Source organism: Anser anser (assembly GCF_964211835.1).
Source record: "Anser anser genome assembly, chromosome: 4".
NCBI lineage: Eukaryota > Metazoa > Chordata > Aves > Anseriformes > Anatidae > Anser > Anser anser.
In genome coordinates, this window is record NC_139724.1 from 11,364,595 (window position 1) to 11,388,127 (window position 23,533).

At 37.7% G+C, this 23,533-nt stretch overlaps 1 protein-coding gene across 11 annotated transcripts in view; it reads right to left on the bottom strand.

Moving 5' to 3' along the window:
* Window positions 1-23,533, bottom strand: part of CCSER1 (coiled-coil serine rich protein 1) — a 735,828-nt gene that overhangs the window by 542,594 nt on the left and 169,701 nt on the right. For all 11 annotated transcript variants that reach the window (XM_083833058.1, XM_083833062.1, XM_083833061.1 and 8 more), the window contains one exon: window positions 3,848-3,941. In XM_083833058.1, the coding sequence (XP_083689184.1) occupies window positions 3,848-3,941 (94 nt within the window). The remainder of the gene's footprint in view (window positions 1-3,847; window positions 3,942-23,533) is intronic.

Below are 23,533 nucleotides of genomic sequence, written 5' to 3' on the forward strand. Positions count from 1 at the left end.
CGGCTGAGGGAGCTGGGCTTGTTCAGCCTGGAGAAGAGGAGGCTCAGGGGAGACCTCATCGCTCTCTACAGTTACCTGAAAGGAGGCTGTAGAGAGGTGGGGGTTGGTCTATTCTCCCACGTGCCTGGTGACAGGACGAGGGGGAATGGGCTAAAGTTGCGACAGGGGAGTTTTAGGTTGGATGTTAGGAAGTACTTCTTTACCGAAAGGGTTGTTAAGCATTGGAACGGGCTGCCCAGGGAGGTGGTGGAGTCACCATCCCTGGAGGTCTTTAAAAGACGTTTAGATGTAGAGCTTAGGGATATGGTTTAGTGGAGTACTTAGTGTTAGGTCGGAGGTTGGACTCGATGATCTTGAGGTCTCTTCCAACCTAGAGAAATCTGTGAATCTGTGAATCTGTGAACTTGCCTGATTCATTAGTTATCCCTCAGTAAGAACTGAAGAACTGAATTCTTTTCCAATTACACCTCTTCATATTTCAACATATTTGTTAAATTACCAAGCAGAGCTTCTCTTGGAACATTTCCCATTATAGTAATTCCCCACAGATTTTCTTATAAGGAGACAAAGTGCAGTGTTGGGGCACAAGTAAATTGTAAGATGGCTGTAGGACCGATGGCTCTAACCTAATAAATGTTATTATCAGAATTAGCATGTAGAACATAATAGGATTTTTTTTTTTGCAGTACAATCACATTAGTGTTGTTAAGTTTGATTTCCTGAAGACAATAATGTGAAGATTTCCATGCAAAAAGCAGCACATATTTCTCTATTTTCATGTCATATTTTTATACTAATCAACACTCTCATTTTGATAACAGACCTAAAAGCACTTGCATTAACTTCCAGCTGACTACACCTACAGTACAATACACGTGAATGTCACACATACAGAGCAACTTAAGGAACTTGTTATGAATATAAACGAATATTGCTACAAAACTGTTTAAATACATAAAGCTTACAATAATGCAGCAGGGATGAAACCTATGTATGATGTACATACCAACAGGGAAAATGAGGTTCACAAATCTTCATGGCTGGGATTGTCTTCAATGATTTTTGGTGAAGCAAGCCACAGGCAAGCCATTGCCTTAAAGAAGCTTTTACAAGAAGCCCAACAAATCAACTACTCGCAAATACATGGAAAATTATTTACTCTGGTTTTCAGAAGAGTTACATGCTGAAAGAATTAAAATAACCCCTTGCATTAAATAAATCCTATTAGAATAAAAAATTCTAATATTGGCTTATCTTCAGCATGATATCCGTGTATCATGTCTCCTTGTGATTCTATGATTCTATGAAAAGGGCAAGATTAAAGATCTTTCAGAAAAAATATATTGTATCTCAGTTATCTGCATTAGCTCATATATACACACCCATAAATTTGATCGCTTCCAATCTCATGACCTTACAGAGGTTTAAAGCTCTGTATTTAATTATTTGTGTAACTTGCATATGACCACTTGATCACTTCTATATTAAGCTGTTCATAAAAAAAAAAAAAAAAAAGAAGTCTTGAAAATCTAATGTATTTGAATTGAAAAAGGTCAGAAGAATGCTATTTACATATCAATGGAGATGGCTACTGGGGGAAAACAAACAAACAAACAAGGCCAAAACAAACAAACAAAAAATAGCCTGATATGGTATTACTAAAGAGAATTCTGGTTGAAAAGATTTTATCCTGGAAGTGGGCCAGAGCTTAATATAGCAGTCAGAACAGCAACCTGTCAAAAATGTTTAGATGGCAGCATCTCACTTCAGGACTTTAAGTACTTCAGTAGTAAGTTGCTAAAAGTCTCTGAAAATCAAGCCTCTTCTCTCTTCACTTTAATATGGATTAAGACAATGACTTTTAAGCGAACACATATAACCATCTTGTGCCAGATCCTAAGCCAGTATAAACAAATACATCAGCTTTATCTGGTGAAATTCGGTCACCCTATACTGTGGATCTATTCTTCCAATTCTTTCTTCTAACTGAACTAACAAGTGATAACTAGGCCAATCCTAAATTTTCTGCAGCTAGCACCACCACCAGACAGACAAACCACCAAGCAAATGCTATTAAGAAAAACACCTTTGTGTTTAAAGATGATGTGTATACTGCAACAAATGCGTCTCTACATTGCTGCTCGGAACAGAAATGGCTACCATTCTTCAAAGGCCAACATAGATCTTTCCATTTTAAAAGCATCTCATTTGCTCTGGATAATGAGCCAAGAGTAGAAAGATTATGTGTCATATCACATCTCCATCTTAATTACTTTTCCACAAAGAATAATGTAAAATAGGCATTATGATCCTAGCTTTTCCAGAACCTGGTACAAGTCTTTATAATAATACACTGGACATAACTTTTCTGTCACCATTAATTCAGTCTTTTAAAATATCAAAAAAGGAGGAAAACGCACATGAGGCAAAGCACAACATGTTAGGAAATTTTATTTATGGAAAATGATTCTGCCAGTTCATTTGTTTCCAACAGACCCAGGGAATAAGCAAGTCTAAACATTACAATTTCTTACAAAAAGCAAGGCTGGTCTCTGGAGCTTTTTGACCCACATTTTTTCACCCATGAGTTGACTTTCTGTAACCACTTAGCAGCATTATTCATTATTGGTTTAAAAGGGCCTTTCTGTGCAGTTAATTTATTGTACCCTCCAGCTTCCTAGCTCTTGACAATTTAGGAAACTATGATCATACACATTGCTGTTATAGCCCTCCATACTCTCTGGCTACTCTGCTTTCTACCAAATGCAATGGAGCCCATGTTTAGTTCTATAGGTAGATGTGCAAACAGGTTTAAAATGGTATAACACAATGGTTAAATACAAACTTCAAGAATTATCATACAGAGAAGAATGGAAACAGGAGCATAATTCAAGCAGCAATGGTTTGTCTGTACTCATTTGCTGCATAAATTTGCATCAAAGGAGGGAGCAGAACTGAAAATGGTACACACCTGCAGGGACATCTGTCATAAACCCACCTCCACGTGAGTCTTTATGAATTGACGGTGTGGGCATATCCATGTGTGGATGAAGAAGTAAAGGGTCAGAAAAAAGCAGGTGAAAGAGAGGGTCAGAGATATTCCTACTTATAAGCATCCCTGTCATAATAGAGTATCAAAAACATATATCAAATCATAACACAGTACAAATTCAGAGCTCTACCTCTGATTAAGTATAAATCTCGCATGCTTTATACTTCTCTTGAGTCCTTTGGAGCTAGAAGGACTTCTACTGTTTATGGGAAAAGGAACGCAGGATTCCCCCACTGCAGGTGCTATGACTTGGGTAATTCTATTGTAAAATGATTCTGAATACATTGCAAGTTCACCTTGGCTATTGCGATTAATCACTGCAGTGCAACAGTGCCTTAACCAACCATGAGTACGTACCAACCGTGAGTGAAAGGATCAGATTGAACTCATGCCTGAAGACAAGGAAGGCTTCTTTATTTGAAGCATTTTATTCTAGCACACACAAAATCAGGTTGCAATTATTTCAGAATGGTAACTGCCTGGTGGCAGAAGTCATTCTAAATATCTAGGAAATCAAATGGGTCGGCCCTTGGTGCTGTGCAGATGGAATTCTTCTGTATCTATAAAAATGTCTTCCCTTTGATAACCCACCCATATGAAGACTGAATGCAGTATATGAGAGCATCTTCCTGCAAACAGCACAGGCATTTAGAAATCATACTAAGAAATGCATACTGCTCTTCCCTTCTAAGAAAATGACTCTTTGCTATTTCCAAGTAATTGTACTGAACACATTTTCATCATATTTCTAAAATAATAGTCTCCTCGAAGACAGTCAGTATTTATCCATCTTACCAGAACGATGGTGATGTTGTTCTTCTACGAACTCCAAGTCAAGCATTAGGTCATCTTCATCCAACTCACAGGAACCCAAGTTATTCAAAACATCCTAATATATATTAAATTAAAAACAAACAACAAAAGAAAAATAAGCATTTAGACAAATGGGTTAACCAAACTCTTCTACACAACAGAACGAAGAGTCAGACCTGGAAAATATGTTCAAGTTGCTACAGGAAATTTTTCTATTAACATTGGACTAGTGAGAAAATGTATGTAATAACCAGCCAAGTAGGCCATGTATTTGTAATGTAAGTAGGACATGTATTTGTCACCATTCCCTGTTTTACAGGATCTTGAACATTTAACTGAAAAAAACAGAAGCAATGCTGTCTGTATTACTATTTTTTTACCTGTTCAATGATACTTTTTGCATTTTCCCAAGTTTAAACATAACTTTTTGTGAAGCATAAATGTTATTTTTAGCATGATATACAGTTATCACTATCTGTCTTTCATTACATTTTGGCATTGTCTGCCAATATTATCGGAACAGAGATTTACTATTCTATTTATCCAAGACATAAAGAGATACAACTTCAGAATAAACAGCAAATTCAGACATGAACAATCAATTCATGAATTTTAAGTATTCATATGGGTAGTAAAGGGTTACAATGACAGAGAAGAAAGCCTGACTGTAAGGTGTAGATGCTTAGGTCCCCATTCCCTCTTTGTAATTCATTTTGTTTGCTAAGTTTCAAACACAGACAGGTAAGGGAGGCTTATATAATTCAATCTTTGGAATTCTTTTTTTTTTTTTTTTTTTTAAAGGGGGTGGGGTGTCTAAAATTAAAAGAAACTCAAGATTAATTTTTTTGTGCTACACTTTTCTCTCCAAGATTTGCTTCTTGGAAGATAAAATAAGCGATTATGCCTCAGGTAGACATCTTTACTCTGCCAGCTTATAGTCCAGCAGTATCACTGTTCAGGTGTCATTTGTGGTCACGAAATGGCATTCAGTTTGGCCTCAGTAAAGCCCTGTTTGGACAATCATTACTTGCAGCCATCCACAGGATGGCAATCGGTCTCCAAGCAGGTGACCCACAAACAGAGACAGCTCCATAGCGGGAGCCCTGGCTGAAGACAGCCTCTGCTCTCAGCCACTCAGAGAGGAACAAAGCAAACTGCTGGTAGCATGGCTGCAGGCAACCCACACTAGGAAAGTTCACCTATTTATTGTTCTCCATTCCTATGCTCACCACAGGCAGTTATGGAAAACAAGGAGAGGAGGTGATTGTTTTCTCTAGTCTCTACCAATCTAAAGTTGCTATGCTCAATGGATGAAAATAGAATAGTAGTATCACATACTGTCAGGTAAGCATTTCTTCTGACATGATAATATCATGACATTCATAATCTTCTCCACAGGTCCAACGTCTAATCAAAAATAATACACGCATTCTCCAGCTAGTATTTTGTTTGAAAATCTACAAATGATACTACAACAGGTATGATCCATAGTCTATTTCACAGAGAAAAAAATCAGTAGACCCCCCCTTAATATGTTGGCACCCCAGACATTCCTTAGGCTGCCCTCTCAAATCTAAACCAAGGGACACTGGATTTCAGCATGCAAGAAGCCATGAATCAACCTGTTTGGGGGGCTAGAGATTGCTACAGAAATCTGCTGTAGAGAAAGCAGAGAAATATAAGAGTAGTATACCTCAAACTAGCAAAAGCCCTTTCTGACCTCACTTCCAACTATAATTTTTTATGTTCCTTCTAATTCTTTCAAGTATTTTCCCCCCATAAGAGATGTCAATTCTTATTCACACTCAAAGCTTACACTTATTCAACTCTTGAGTAATGATTTCTTTAAATTCTGTTTTCCACTATTTCGGAAACAGTGTACAGGAAACACAATGACTTTTTTTGCATTCTTTCCCTAGCTTACTGCTAGCATGAGAATACCTCTTCTGAGATGCAGAACCCATTGTTAATGCTGTTATTACATTTATAAATGCCGTACACAGAAAGTGAGAATTGTCAAGTGGAGAAACTTCCATACAACCAGCAAGCAGTGCTGTACGAAAGGAAAACGCCCATCACATGATCACTACAGTCACATCAAGCACAGAACATCTTAATCCCTTTATCTTAACGTTCAACATTTAACTCAGAGATCTGCTAGCCAGCCTTCTTCATAGTAACTATTTCTTTTCCTCAAGGTGACAAAATGTAGACATTCAATAACCAAATTATTTATTACCATAGAATACAAAAGCATAGAAATGAAAATGCAGTGTGCAGATGCATTGTATCAGGTTATGGTATCTGATACCTGTGTAGATACATATTTAGTCTGCACTTATGTTAACATATAACAAAAACCCAAAGTAAAACCAGTTTTCTGATATTAAAAATAAAATAATTTAAAAAAAAAAAACTGTCTTTTCTATTAAATGAAAGTGGGAGAACACCTATTGCTCAATGTTATAGATAGCCCCAAAATTAAATAATTTTTGAATCACTGTTGGAGCTAGTGAAATACCAAAGACTGCAAATCTCATTTAGGGCTTATGTGTATCCGTTAGCAGCTAAGTATCTCTCAAAATAGCAGCAAGACACTACTAAAATTTGTTTTCTTTTCTTTTTCATATATTCCAAGAGACATGACTTAACTATCTCTAGTCCAACTGTTTTTACAAGCTGTCTTTCAAAAGGGTAATCAAGGATTATGGCAAGTTAAGAGCGGAAGAACATAATGAAATGGTGTCTAAACAAATGTAGAGCTTTTTCTTTTATTTTTAAATTCCATTTTTAAATTTAGACATTACTAGGCACTCAAGGTTGACCAAAACGATGTATTAAACAACTCAGAGAAGGTACAACATATCTTGTTTTATTGTTTTATTACTTAGTAAAAGCATTCCAGCGAAAAAGTCCAGAAGAACAATCCCTGCAATTTTTAAGCAATATCTAAAAGTTTTTCATGCCAGTATTGGTTAAAGGTAGAAGCACGTAGCACACAGGTTTGTTCTTTAAATTGAAATTATTATTTATATTACAGTTGACCAACTGAACCCATATTGATATTAATGCTAAACATCCTTTGAGGAACCGTAACAGTAGCAATGAGCATGATTTCATGCTAGTTCAGTATCTCCTACTCCTTGCGCAATAACTCATGCATTGTCAGAAATCTTGTGAGATTGCCTGCAATTTCCTTGCAATCACTGCAAAAATGTAGTGATTCACAGGCCTCATCTTCTAAGCTGAAGAAACTCCACCAAGTAAGACGAACTAAAAATAAAAAGGTTGTATACAAGTTTCCTCCTGCATAAAACTGCCTTTCAGGAAGGCCCTTGCTTCCAGTAACCTTCAGAGTGGAGACAAATCATGCCCCATCTCTGTTCTTGTCCTTGGCTGGGAAGTTCCCCTCTGTCCTGTGAGGCTGGTGTGCATCATGCTCCTTACAGCAACACCTCTGCTTGTCCACCTGAGGTCTTCCCCATGCAGCTGTAACCCCCTTGCCTCCCGTTTCCTAAGCCTCTCTGACTGTGCCAACAACAGTAGACAAGATAAAAGTGATAAAGAAGAGGTTTATTCTGATGCTTATTCTTATCAGAGAGGGAGCTTCTCTATCTGCTAGATGTGTCAATTCTGCCAGCTCAGTGGCTTCCTTCTCTTCATCCACCACTGAGGAGGAACATTTGCTTGCAAGGAATCACTCCACAGGTGCAAAACAGGTACAAACAAACTCATGAATGCATAAAAGCACACCCAAGCAGAGGAGCATTGGTAAAGTTCTTACTTCTGCCTTCACAGTAATATTTTCTGAAAATATATAGATATAAAATATAATAGAAGGCTCCTAGAAGGACCTGCTTAATGTCACAGTTCAGCAGTACCGCTCTGAGACATGCCGATGTCTTCCACTCCTATGCCTCCTAGCTAGGTTCCATCACTCCTCGCAACTCCTTTGTTGATATGACAATTGGTAACAACTGTAATTTCTTAAGCTTAATACCTCTTGACCCTCTCCCTGCTCTCCCCCTCACTACTGCTACTATACTCTTTGAAGAGCAAAGCAATTAAATGACAAAAAAAAATAAATTAAATTAAAGATGGACTGAGAAAATAAAAGACAGAGATGAAGCCCTAAACCAGCATTCAAAGTGAATAGTTTTAAGGCATTGTTACATAAAGAAAAAGAAATGAACATTTCCATCAAGGTTCCAAGGAAAGGTTTGTTGTCTATTTATGGTGACATATCATTTATTTATTCCAGAAGGTAAATCATTTAGCAAGGGCAGAAGCTCTGCAGCAAAACCCTTCTTATTTACTTTGTAATAGCCCCTTTATAAGCCCTGAGACATATTTCCTACTTTTGTGTCTGCTTCCCACTTGACTTCTAGCCCCGTTCTGCCTTTAAAATAGATCAGGAAATAACATGATGTTGTTTTTTCTTCCAATTTATCTAACCATTTCGTATACCTCAGTGCCTCTCCCTCTGTGGTGGTAGCATTAACAACTAAAACACACCCCTGCATCAACACAGGCTGATCAGCCACTGTGGAGGCAGCACTCAGCAGCATCTGCTTCCTTGAGTAGAACCTGTATGCAAAACTCAATCTAAAATAACTTTGAGCACATCTCCATCTGGAGTCTTTACAGGATCTTTTTGTTATGGCACTCAAGTGCACATAATCTAGTGTATCTATTCTGACCTCCATCGCTGTTATTTTAACAGACCAAGAACTGAGATGCAGAAACCCAAAGGGACCTTTCTTAGTTGGAATAAGAGTGGAGAGAAATGGATCAACATTAGCTGAGAGAAGGTGTGAATATACTGAAGTTACCATTTGCCCATCTCTCAGGTGTCATTTTTCCAGTTTTCCTGTTCAAGACGGGCTTCAGCCCCAGTTTACGTACTTCTCTTTCTAACTTTGAGATGGTGAAATACCATGGCTGTGTAAACAAGTTTACGTTTAAACAAGAATTTAAAAATTATATTTAAAATATTAATAATTTGGAATAAAAAGCAGTAACTTGTACACTGCTTTTGATAAATGTAACAGTACATCTGTTATTTGATGGCTGTAGCGGAACACAGCATTAACCCAAGAATATTTCAGTAGAATATTTCAGTAACTTTTCAGTATGTATTTTTGCATTAAAAATTCTTTCAGCAAAACAAAAGGTGTTTAACAAAAGGTGTTTTCCATCCAACCATTAGGTATCTTACTCAAAGCTCATTGGCACCACTGGTATTCAGTTTAGTTTTAACTGGGTCCAGATGTTCTTAATCAAGAAATAGGACCTCAGACTAGTTTTATTATAAAAGATATGCAGTGATTTGTATGGATATAGCTCAGGAATAGCTGAAACATTCCAGGAATAGAAACCTACTAGAAATACAAGTCCTTCCATCCAGGCAGTATAGTAAGTTTACCCAGGATTGCTGAAGGAGGCTACCTACCCGTCTTAGTTCCTTCCCTATCTCTGTCTTTCTCTCTTCCTAGTTTCCTTTCTTGTATTCACTCCAAGGAAATCTTAAGTGTAATATATGTGTTCTTGGTCCTTTTCCAGAACAGTAAAGTATTTCAATATTTTTAGCCCTATTCCAACCTAGAGTCTACAACTTCTAGAAAGTTTGAAAGCTGCAATAAACAAGAAAAGACTTAGTGATAAGTACATATTAAATTCCCAACATAACAGATCTCAATTCCACTGTTAGGCTTAATCAAACAACAAAAAACAAATAACATTTTCTTTATGAAACCCCTTTTATTATTGTTTATTATTATTATTACTCCAAATAACCAGTTTAAACATATAAATAGCTAGTAAAATTACTGCTTATGGAATTATACTATACTCATTTAAAAACTGACTACCCTGATATTCAAAAGTGACAATAAGACATACATATGAATGTACAAATACACTAAAGCATATTATTTCATCAAACAATGCAATTCAGTTCCAAATGGACCTTGCAAAATCATATAAATTGCACAACATATATAAACAAGGTAGGGCAAATCCATGTAGAACTGAACATTAACAACTAATGTTTGAACAATTACTGATTTAGTAATTCAGTATAATTCAGTATATTAACTAATATACTGAACAATTGCTTGTAGGTGTGAAATCTGCTCATTTAGAAAATCCAAAAATCAATGGAACCAAATAAAAGATTCATTTATTTATGTTTACACTCATTTTTATTCTTGACTTCTCTCTCCCATACCATTGAAATAATAAAGTAATAGAAAGGTCCTAACTGCAGTTGACACAGGTTCTCTGCCATTACCAGCATCTTCAGAGAGTTCAATGCATTATTTTGTAATTTTATTCTAATTAACATGCAGTCCATAGTCAATATGGTGTTCAATAGCTTGTGTTTCCTTTCATTTTCTGTGCTGGTATCCTGAGGGAGATTCAGCTCTGACAAGTTTTTTTGTGTTTAAGCAAAGGGATGTAGGCTGTTTTTTGATCAGTACTTTTGTATATTCACACAAAGGTTGCCACTGGGACCTGGCATTTTCCCATAGTTTTCACGGTTGTATTACACAGGTGACAGAGATTTCCATTTCATTACAGTGTGGTGATATGCCAACAAAATCCTGACTATTGCTTGGAGATTGTTCAAGACCTTTGAGATCTTGAGGTCCAGTAAGCAACTTAATGCTGCTACAAGACTGAAGCGCTTACATGTTCGCAGTTACTCAGTTCATAGATATTTGTCAGACACATATGGCTGAAGATGCTACCCACAGAAGTCACTGAATGCTAACTTGGGCAATATGCACAATGATACAACCTTACTATTATGAGCTTGAATATACTGAATACATTTTGTTAACGTTGCTTTTGATTAAGCTTTGCATCTGTATTCCTGAAGAACAAATGTCAGACTAAGACCTGCATTCATGTCTGTGTGTGCCTATGTAAAATACTGCTACCACAATTCAAACCAAGAAGAGGAGCTTTGGTCATGGAAGTACCACTCTGAAACATAGTTCAGCAGCAGCAGCTACATCCTATATGGACATATTTTAGGAAATCCCTAAAATCCAGGGGAGTAACTTTTAAAACTTTTTTTTTCCTGATACAATAGCCCATGTCTCATTTTCATAAGTGATTATGTGAGAATCACTGGAATTTCAAAGATAGTTTAGAACTACAAGAATAAAAACCACTTTTCAAAAAATACTTTGAGTTCTGTTTTGTTTTCCTCTCTCCCTGTGTTGGCCATCTTTCTTAATCATACTCTTCTGTGCTATTGTTCTTAACCATTTTCTGAACACAGCTTTTCACATCTTATTGTCTGTTTTTTTTTTTGTGTTGTTTTTTTTGTTTTGTTTGTTTGTTTTGTTGTGGGTTTTTTTTCAGAATATAAGGGCTTACTGCTCATGCCTCCCAGCAGAAATGAGGCACTAAATGTGGTTTATTAAACTCCTCTTTGAAAGAAAAATAGCCTGTTATTATATGTATAGTACTATTTTTGTATTTAATATTATAGATTCCTTTTTTTCCCTCTGTAGAAATACATGTGGAAGGCTATTTGAGATCAATGCTTTTGAAAGAACACAAAGAAAACACACTCTAGGGAGAATAATTTGATTCTTTTGTAAGAACATATGTATGGCAATTCACCTGTATCTACTCAGGGTCACTGCATATCTGATGCTGGAAAAGATCAGAATTAAATATTTCAAGTCTCAAATGATTTCTAGAGATTGCCAAAAGATAGCACTTCATCAAAATTGTACTCTGCAAAGAAATGTGGTGTACAATCAGCATAAGAATGAAAACTCTGAGATATACTCAAGGAAATGAAAGACCTCGAGCTATTTAAAGTAATGTTAACTCCTAGAACCGTACCTGAATAATTCATGGACATAATGAAGTATTTCGCCTTCTGCACTCTCCCACATACTTCAAAAGGAAAATGAAAATGCATGAAGCCTTGCAAACAGAAACCCTGCCAATGGTATAAACGTCTCTGCATCAAGTGTAAAGTTTCTGGATAACTTTCATATACCAAGAGCAGCTTAAAAGTATTCTTTTCTTCTGAATAGCACCACCAAAAAAGCTTATTATTCCCTAGTCACATATATGAGAGACATTAGAAAAGGTAAAAAAAAATACATCTTGTAATGGTTGGCAAGAACAGATTTTTGTAGCTAATGTGGAAATTCACTTATAATATAGATGAATGTGCCCTTCAGACCCGAAGACAGAAGATTATCAGTGGAGAAAATTGTCCAACTACAGAGCTCAGATCCATTGTACTGCTCTTCAAAATATTTTTTGCACACATTTCTGGCTGTGCAAGGGAAGCATACCATCTTCCATCCTACTCTTGTTTCTGCCCTTTTGATTCTCTTTGTGCATTAAATCAATTTCTGCAATGATGCTCCTTTTGCCTGATCGATTGTAACTAATGGACTCTCCTAACACCTCAGTTTGCACTCACCCATATGGGGTTCACTCTGCTGCACGACAGTCTTCCTGCTGAAACTACAGAAATGTAACACAACACAAAGCTCGAGCACCTCTGGTGGCAAGAGCCGACAGTGCTCCTGTCAGGCCATATGCTATGGAGTCAATCAGGATCAAATCAGAGGGAAGTGACATCTACCTTCAGAAGTTCATGGGTGAAAGAGTTTGAGCAAATAACATGTTGATATACAGCACCAACAGTCACTCTACCGTATTAACCAACTCTCCTGTCATTAGAACAGCACATACATGAACCATACTTTAGGGTACTGTGATACCCAGAGGTGACCAGCACCTTCCTCACCCTCCCATCGTCGACCTGCAGCTCTTCTTCCTGCATAGCACCTGGAGCTGCTGCCAGCCCACCTAAACACATTTTCTGCTGTTTGGTCATCCAAATGCAACAGTACTGATGAGGATAATGTGCAGATGACCATACTATAGTACTGATCACAGTGAAGCAGCGTCATCTGCCTCTACGAGAATACTTCTGAACACCAGTGGATTCACCTTTGCACATGTAACCAAATATACAATTAGTATTTTACTTGCCCTGCACTCATATATATGTATACAAAAACAGAAAGGCAATGACACCAGTGCATATGACTTTTGTAACACCATACCACCGCTAAGAGTGTAATTAATAAGAGTGCATAAGTAACTTATAACAAACACATCAAGCAAAGGTATATAAATAATAAGCAACTCCAAATATTCAGAGACTTGTGGCATAGTTGCACAAGCGGTGTACAGCAAAACATGCAACCAAACAGCCTGCAAGATAACAACAGAGGGGGCAGAACAGGCAGGAAAGGTATGTGATGGAACAGGGCAAGTCCTGGTTCCAAAAATAAGATGACCTATGGGAGAGGCAGACAAGGTCCTCACCCCTTCTTTTGGGGGAGAAGGCTGAGAAGCACAAAATCACCAAGGATGAGCAAGGTATGAGCATGTATGTGGAAAGAAGAAGCTGTACACTCAGGTTCCAGTTTCCAACATCAGAGAGCGTGGGAGCTCGGCTGCCGCTGCCTCAGTAAGAGAGATGCCAAGAACCATAACCATCAGCAGTACCCACACCCTGGCAAAACTGGACTCATTTGCCAGTGTCTAAACAGCCCCATTATAGCAACCTCTAATTCCCACACTTGCAAACATGTATGCAAAGGTTCGTATACCCATTTGCAACACATGGGCTAGGCTGCACAGGCAAACAGCTCTTAGAGAACCAGGAGGGAACAGATGCCCTCAGCATTTAAAATTTATTATTTTTTGTTTCTGTTAAAGTATTCAAATGAATCCATCTTCAAGTCAACTACTAGATAAGAATCAGTTCTTGACAAAGCAGCACTCACTTAACATTGAATTAACTGTCAAGCAGTAGAAGAATATCAAAGCAAAAACCACATTTAAAATGTGTACATGCTTCTGTGCACCAGAAAGCTTGAGATTTGAGTCTGTGGATAAAAGAAAAAGAAAACAAAAACATTTCAGTCAGAGGCACTTTGTTGCTTGTTTGCCATTTTTTTTTCAAATAATTCTGGAGTGCTGAGGTTCACTTTCATTGTATCTCTGTTTGAAAGAAAAAAGGTGTGAACATTTTTCAAACATCAATCTCTAATTTTCACTAACACAATTCTATAAAAAAAAATCTTTTGTTGAGAAAGTATAAAAACACATTCAAAGAAATGCAATAAAGCTTAAAATGACCAAATAAAGCCTTAATAGATACTTTTTTTCCCCAGTCATACACACGTATGCTTTTCTCCCAGCAGATGGATACATCTGCAACACATAATTTGCTTTGTGGATTAGTTACTGCTTTTACAGCTTTTGTAATAGGCAAAGCACTATGCAAGTGTTCTAGTACAGTCATTATCATCATATAGCTTTGGGAAAGTTTTCTACATCTCCTGTGCCAGATTTTTGTGCCAGACACAGAAAAAGCTCCTTAGGTATCTCTGTCCTGCATTTATATAGAACACAATTCAGACTGTTCTGTATTTGCATGTACTTTAGGGATGTGTGTTCAACAGGTCATTCAATGCATGGATTGGTCAGGTAAAACACTAAAAACACTGAAATTAAACACATAATTTATAGCTAAACCTTCTGGCAACTAGAAACTTCTGGCTCTGTCCTGACAACACCCAAGTCAATGCTTCAGCCAACATTTAAATAGTCAAAAATCAAACGTAATCAAACTTGGAATTCATTTTTGGCTTTTCTTTGCCAGTAGTATGCAGAGGGGGAAAAAAAAAAAAAAAAAGTAACCACATTACTAGTGAGGAGTTGGAGTTGTCCTCCCTAAAATAGAAACATTTAAATTCAGGGGATACAAGAGGCAGAACCTTAGCATTTACAATCTTGATAATCCACCACTGCTCTGAAAGGCAAACCGTGGCAATTTCTTTAGAGAACGTTGTTCTTCTGTCAAAACAAAAAAGAACAATTCCCCCTCTGCCACCATCCCCGTTTGTCTGGCGGAGACAGCGTACTGACAGTGGAATTTAAGCCCCATTTCTCCAAACAAAAACAACATTGCTTACAATGTTTTCGGTATTTCTGAAAAGCAACGCAGAAAAAGGTATATGCAAAGGTATAGCAAGCTCAAGATTTGATCTGTTATTCTTGCAGGTAATCTTCCCACAAAATGTCACCGTTCTAGTTGTGTCATCACAACTCTACTCGTGATGGGGTCAGCAATTTTGGGCGCTAAATGAAGATAACCTATTTTACAGCTTGAGCATTAATTTATTTCTAAGAAAAGACCATAAACTTGCTACGTATGAAAAACTCAAAAATCTCCTAAACATATGTTTAAATAAATATTTTTGTCCAGTAACAGGAAAATGTAATACTTTCTTCCTCACAATATAAGCCAATTTGAGACTGAATCTTCTGTTTCTAATTCTAATTTGTAGCCTGTAATATTGGTGATAAATCACTAAAAACAGAGCCCTTTAAATGAAACCACAAGTGACCCTTTACTATGGCATCATTAATGCAATAACATAATAGATGTGCTATTGCTAATATTATTTGAATTCTTTCTGTTTCCTTGGTAACTTTGGCCTACAGCTGCTCTGGTAAACAGCATTTTAAATCATACTTTGAGAAAGGCTTCTGCTGAAATGTCATTTTTCCACTACTGAATATTTTCCCCAGTTTCTTTGTTCTGTTCTTTTTCACAAAGAAAAACTGTAAAGGCAATTACTGATTTTTTTAGTTATTGCAGTTGAATGGGCAGTGAAGTGGGAACTTGAGGAAGCAAGGCGTCCTAAAACAAGATTCACCTGACGTCAGCATCTACAGATCAAAATATAATATTCCACTTTGGAAAGGTACCTAAATATCAGAGAGACTATGAAAAAACAACCCCTTGTTGGACATACTGCAACACATAGATTTTACAGGCTTTGTTACTACTCCTCTGTACTTTTAAAATTTTAATGCTTAAAAGGACTCTCTCAGTACCTGTGTGCGCATTTTCTTCTAACAAACATCTAGCTCCCTAGACATTAGAATGGAAGAAAAGCATGAATATCTATAGAACGAGTGCAAAGCCTTTCCCCATGATTTATACAAGTGTTTAAATCGTATGGGTAAGGTTGGTTTGCCATGCTCATGCAGCTTAAGAAACAGAAAACTATAAGACTATCAGTCACCTGGCTTTTATATCTGAATTCACAAATGGCCAAACTGGTAGATTCAGCTGCCAGACACCTTACCAACCAAAACTACAGCAAACTAACAGAACCTGTTTGTGTCATAGTATTTGCCCCTACAAATTTGCTGATGAAGTCAGCATACAATTAGCTTTCTAAAAAATACACACTGGGTTTGCCACAAAGCAAAACACAAAACCTATTCTTCGTTCTGCTTATGGGTCTTTTCCTGCAATTCTATTTCCATTTATTTCCACTCATTGAGTGGCTTTGCAGTTTAAATGGCATCTGCAAGATTTCTCCGACGGTGCCCATTCTTCCCATAAATTTAACAGAAATACTGTGCATATAATATAAAATGGCAATGAAACAGCATATTTTAGGTTTAAAAGGACAATGAATGAAAATATGCACTCAATAAGCAAATTACTTATTCATTGAAGGCTCTCTGGGTTGCCATTAAATATCATGTATCAAATCATAGAATTCTTCGTCTTAAGCACACAAGTATGCTATTTGAACAAATGGAGATGGACAGCTTATTACACTAACTGACAAGTTAGATATCAGACCTTAGAAATTTAGGAAAGGCTTAGCTTTACTAGAAAGTACTCCAAAGCCCTTTGCCACTAATCAACATTTACGCATCTTCAGCACAGAAAGCAACTGAAACTCTTTGAGGTCACGGTGACACTGTCAGAAACTTTCTCAAATCACTACCAAAAAGGACTGTCATTATAATGATTTTCACTTGCCATTAATTCCCAGCTGCCTAATTTAGTAGGGTAGAAAGCAGTCCCCCCAGTACTAATTGGAATAAATTTTTAATTTAATAGTCTAATGCGTTCCCGTTTTTTCTCCTTTCAGTGAATCAATGCTCTCATTATTTGTTAGTAGCTAGGCGCTGAATGCATACTGCTGAGAGGCCTAAAATAAGACAGCTTCTTGGTCAAAAGTCTAAGTTTAAAAAGAATCAGCAATACATACATCATAGAGTAGGTTTCTTTAGAACAGTTATTATTTTCTTTTAGAAGGAGGTGAAATTCAGTCTTCTCTTTTGAATAGAATAGCAGTATGTATAGGTTCAGTTAAAATAACGCTGTTGTTTCATTCCCATTCCCATTCTAAATAGCCAAGACAAAAATTGCAGACTTGCTTAGCATTAAGAACAGATTTTTAACCTATAATGTGAATAAATAGGATCCTCGTGGAATAAGCTTCAGCAGGGCCATCGCAACAAACTCACCTGGAGAATACTTACTAAGACAAGATATTCAGCATGTAAGAACACAAACTTGATCCTCAAATTTATGCTAGAAAAACTTGAGATTCTTAAATGAGACATGTCCTCAATGTCTTTGTAGTCAGGACATTACTGAAGAAAGTGAAGTATTATATTTTAAAAAAATGTCTTAGGATGGCAGATTGCCTTTATTTTCAAATGTTTACTAGAATGAGAAAGTACTTGTAATATACTTCTAAGTATAGCACTTCTATAGTACTTGTACTATACTGACACCACTGCCAGTAGAACTATTTGATTTTCTCCAGTGCTGTTGCTTTTAGCATAAAATAAGAGGAAAGTATAAAGGTAAAGATGTTTTAGAGATATGCAGTAGGATCTACATAAAGATTAGATACTATTGGATGTGCTGAGCAAAAGATATCTGACCAGATTATCAATGCCCATACCTTCTACAGTCTTAATTCTGTATGTATAGACTGGATTATGCCAAAAAAATAGATAGGGTTTTCTTTCTGCTTATTGGAGCAATAAAGCAAATATAATAACTGTAATAAAGCCAATGTGTGTAAATGCTGGAGTAGTGTTCAGTCCTATTCAGTACTATTATTTCCAGCACTGCTGTGGAAGTGAGCATATACTTTCATAGATGACAACTCATTAGCCTACTTTCCTAAAGGTTGATGTCATCCCATTGCATAAACACATGTTGTTGTTGTTCTTTTCCCAGGAATCTCTGAATGTCTTTACCTACATCAACTAAATTGGATCGGAAGGTGAGAGTCTTAAAGGCAAAATGCTGAAACTGAAGACAGCAGACACTTGGATGGAAGAGTGAGATTGCCGCAGTGCACCTGCTAGGAGTAAAACTGCTGTACAAACTCATACATTACAGAATTGGTTATGAAATATGAAATAGCCCATGATTACAGAAAAAATTTCAGATGAACCCTACATCTTTCTTTGATACTGACATTGATTAATCTGTCCCAAGACAAAAATCCATTTGCAGTCAGGTTCCCCTCTCTCAAAAATGTACACGTGCTTGCTATACAATCAAACAGTATTATGAAATTACTTTCCATATATTAACTAATACAGACCAATTCAACATCCCATTGCTTTTAGGAGATAAATCAGAGAGAGGTGAAATTACTCCACAGACTGAGACTCTGGCTTCCACTCCAGCCTCATGTAGCCACACCAGGCTCATCATAGTGTTATTTGAGTAAACTTTCACCTGGTGGGACTGACTATAAATATGTAGACAGATAGATAGATAGATAGATAGATAGATAGATAGATAGATAGATAGACAAATTACAAAAGAAAGAAGGAGAGATTGATTTCTTTAAATTGCCTGAGACTCTTAGACAGGTTTGTCTGTGTTGCCATATTAGCTGCTGAACCCCATATCCTTTCTTATAGTTCCTGAAACAATGAGTATGTACTGCCATAATCATGTGTAGCTTGCTACTAACAGAAATTGGAGGTTTTTCTTCCTTAATATTGCATTCCAACAGCTCTCCAGATAGGTGAGAACCCAAAATTGTTAGAAAATTATACACAGATTATCATACTCAGAGATTCTCTGTGATAAAGGTTATGTGTAAACACTGCGATTGTATTATAAAAGCACGATGATTTACACTGACTGAGGAACAGACATGGTCCTTTGGTACAGTCAAACTGATGTTTTGACGAAGACCAGTTTGTCTGCTTCAGCAACACCCATCACCACAAAACACACAATTTCAGTATGTTCCTCCCTGCTCTGACTCACCATAAAGGGCAATAGCCAGATAATAAAAGGTATAAGGAAGAGCAAGGCCTGAGAGATGGCCAATTAGTTAGGACTTCAACCTCCTGAAATAGCTGTGCCACGTAGACACAACACACTATTAACCAACTGACAAAGATTTTGGAGTGCAAGAGGCAGACTTTTGCAAGTTCTGGGCCAGGATACAACAACAATGAAAAACAAACAAATAAACAAACACTACTCTCACAAGTATGAGCAAGATAAACCAATTTCTGTTTTCATCTGCTCTTTTAGGGATGAGAAAGGAAACAAAAATTAAAACTCTATATTCCCATTCTACTGGTGGCTGTCTGGGTAAGACTTCATTACTGCTGCAATGCGATTGCACTGTTTCAGTTCCAGTCCTGCACTTCAGCCCCAAGATAACTGCTCTCTACAGTGAATAATTTTACAGCGTGTACTTTTGTTTTTAAGATGATGCTTCTGACTATCACAGAAGTATGAAACGCAAAGATGTAATAGTTGTGTTGTTTTCCTTACCCTCAGGATACGTACGAAGCCAGGACTGAAAAATTTGAAAACACAGTGTATCAAGGAAACTCTGACATTCTGATCCCTTGGGAAAAGCCCATTTTAATCTGTATGAAAGTAAATATAAAATAAACATTATTTTAAAAAATAATAATGAATTAAAAATTGTGTGCAAAAAATGTCATCATTGTCTGCAAAAGAGTTCTTCACATACCAATCACGAACAGTGGTAACTGTTCATCTATATGATTTTCCATGCACTATCTAAAAAAAAAAAAGTAAAATATAACACTAAAGATTCTTTGCCATTTTTAAATATTAAACAGAGAAAGGCTACCTATAAACATGTATTTGTCAAGAGCAAAATGATTCTTTAAAATTATCTATCATTACTATTTTATATGGTTACACTAGTTGACCCATGGTTTCTGGGCCATAATTAACCAGCACTCAGACTTACATGAGGCTTTGAATATTTTGCCGTAGAAGATATGCTTGCATGGGCCAAAGTAGCATTCTTCATATGCTCCACTTCCTGTATGGGATGGAATAAATGTCTAAGGAAAAGTAGATTTCATGCCTATTGGAAAAAAAGCAGGTGATAACCTTTTCCCCAATGACACGCTGCTTAAAAAAAGGCCTGAAGCAGCTTGGAAGGGCATTTGCAGGGGAATTCGTGCCAGTGTATAATTTTCTTTGTTACACATCTTGCAAAAACTTTCTGAATTACTACAGATTATATTAAACTTGTATCTTTATCTAGTTTGGATATGAAATAAGAAAAACTTGTCAACTGATTATATTTTGCTTTAATGTTTTGAGTTTGACAAAGCTATAAACTAGGACTTAGGTATTAAACCCAAGCAGCAGCATAACCTAAAGGAACACCAGTCAACTGAGAAACTGTTAGTTTTGATACACTTTCTGCACTTTCTGCTTCATTGATAGTCGGCTGAATATGAGCCAGCAGTGTGCTCAGGTGGCCAAGAAGGCCAACAGCATCCTGGCCTGTATAAGAAGCAGTGTGGCCAGCAGGTCGAGGGAAGTGATTGTGCCCCTGTACTCGGCTCTGGTGAGGCCGCACCTCGAGTACTGTGTTCAGTTTTGGGCCCCTCGCTACAGGAAGGACATGGACGTGCTCGAGCGAGTCCAGAGAAGGGCGACCAAGCTGGTGAGGGGTCTGGAGAACAAGTCTTACGAGGAGCGGCTGAGGGAGCTGGGCTTGTTCAGCCTGGAGAAGAGGAGGCTCAGGGGCGACCTCATCGCTCTCTACAGTTACCTGAAAGGAGGCTGTAGAGAGGTGGGGGTTGGTCTATTCTCCCACGTGCCTGGTGACAGGACGAGGGGGAATGGGCTAAAGTTGCGACAGGGGAGTTTTAGGTTGGATGTTAGGAAGTACTTCTTTACCGAAAGGGTTATTAAGCATTGGAACGGGCTGCCCAGGGAGGTGGTGGAGTCACCATCCCTGGAGGTCCTTAAAAGAAGTTTAGATGTAGAGCTTAGGGATATGGTTTAGTGGAGTACTTAGTGTTAGGTCAGAGGTTGGACTCGATGATCTTGAGGTCTCTTCCAACCTAGAGAAATCTGTGAATCTGTGAATTACCTCACATAATCTCTTCAACCTGAAAGTAGTTTCCTCTCCTACTTCTCATCTGTCTAGCTCATTCAAATAGTAACTCTCAGATAAAACGACTCTGCAAGTGACTTCACATTCACATTCAGCTGGAGATTTAGCAGGGACAACTGAGATCAACAACCCCATCTCTCTGCTCCAGCAGTCCTTTAATTTATTACGGTGTTATGAGAACACGTGGGACAATCCATTCTGAACTTCCACAAGTTACCACTAGGAGTGTCAAAATACATTTATTTTAGTTAGTTAATCTTAGCAGTCTGTGATACAAACATTTATGACCCAGGAGCAGTCACGTCAAAGTCTGCTTTCCCAGCCAGGAAATGAGCCAGGTAGAAAGCAGAGGGCTGTAACTGCTTCAGACATAATAGCTTATTTCACTTGCAGCTTTCTACATCTATGCAGAATGCCAAGTTTTACTTCTGATTGGTTGCTTTATGCCAGTGTTCATATGATAAAATAACACAAATAAGGTCAAATTTGCCTAATATTATATGAAGTACTACAAATAGTACTTCATATAATATTATATGAAGAAAATTCACAAGGTGTCTTTACTTTCTTTTTTTGCAGGGTGAATTTAGCTTATGAATTTAGCTCATGAAATTTAGCTCTTTCATTCACAGACAATGTCTATGTGCTATTATATAATTCTTTCCTGAAATGCCTTGAGACAACAGCAACAATACACTAGGATTTTATTGTTCCTTCCAGGTACTATTTGCATTTCTACTGAGCAACAACTTTGAAAGCATAACAAATCCAGTTATAAAACATGTATGTTAAACTTCACACTGATGAAGGACTTTTGTATCATATTTTAATGATACCATTATGGGATAATATGCTTTAAAATAGGTTTGGACAAATTACTGTGTAGTAAAAATAAATCGAAGTTTTGTTTTGTTTTTGAAAGGTGAAAAAAATAAGAGAAGGTGTCTTTTTCTTCACTTAGCCTTCATACCCTCTTTGGAGCTCACCTCATAGCAGAATTACATTGCTGCAGCTACTGCCTCTGCTGGATAGTCTGCAGAGTTTGAGTAACTCAAAAAGCAACAAATTTCTTTTCCAGCCTCTTGCTGCTTGCAAAGGCAGAGGGAAAGAGTGCTGAGCTGGCCTGTCAATCACAGCATTTGGAAGGCATTTCTCTGGCTCACCAGGTGAACTTCTCAGACTACCACAGTGCCTTCAGGTTTCACTTCCCTCTGCGCCACACACCATGACTCTGAAGTTCAAGCCGGACGCCTGACCGTACTGAGGTGTAACATAAGGATTTGACTGGTCAGAGTAATTTATCTGTCAGGCTTGTTTACTGGAGAGTGATCTCAGGTACTTCTAATCCCAAGGACAACACACTGCATATTTCATAACTTCACAGGTTTACTGCTTTCTGGCTCTGACAATAATATCAGCAGTAATAAAAGCTAAAAGAGTCTTTCCTGTCATAGGCCTCAAATGCTGAGAAACAGTAGTATTTCACTTGCTTTTCTCCCCATGCCATAATACATTTTTCTGTGCTACAGTGTGGTATGCTTCTACCAAATGATTCCAAAGCATTATCACACATAAATTGTTTTCCTTATTTTGTTCAAATAACTGTTTTAATTGAAATGCTTATCTTTCATGCTATAGAAAAAATCAAACAGCCTTCTACACTGAAAAGCAGAATCACTTTACAGTCACATTTACTGTTACAAAGAAGGCTACTGCCACCAAGCGGCTAAGAGAAAAGTTAATGTGTGCATAAAACAGCTTTTAAAGGAGAGCTACAAAGGTAGGTAGTGATAGGTTTAGAGGGGAAGATGTATGAGGAGCAGCTGAGGTCCCTTGGTTTGCTCAGCCCAGAGCAGAGCAGGCCGAGGGGAGGCCTCATGGCGGCCTGCAGCTCCCTCACGAGGGGAGCGGAGGGGCAGGCGCTGAGCTCTGCTCTCTGGGGACAGCGACAGGACCCGAGGGGACGGCATGGAGCTGGGACAGGGGAGGGTCAGCCTGGGGGTTAGGAAAAGGCTCTGCACCCAGAGGGTGGTCGGGCACTGGGACAGGATCCCCAGGGCAGTAGTCATGGTACCATGCCTGTGGAGTTCAAGAAGGGTTTGGACAACGGTGTCAGACATGCGGTCTGATTTTGGGTGGTCCAATGCAGACCAAGGAGTTGGACTCCATGATCCTTGTGGGTCACTCCCAACTCAGGATGTTCTATGACTCTATGAAATGTCTTCATGAAATGCACCAGGCCTGCAGAAAGTTTGCAGATCCTAATTTTGATGCATCTCCCAAAAGAATGATCTTGAATTGGTGTCAATGGTCTGTTTGTGTTAAAAAAAAAATAAAGTAATCAGAAGTT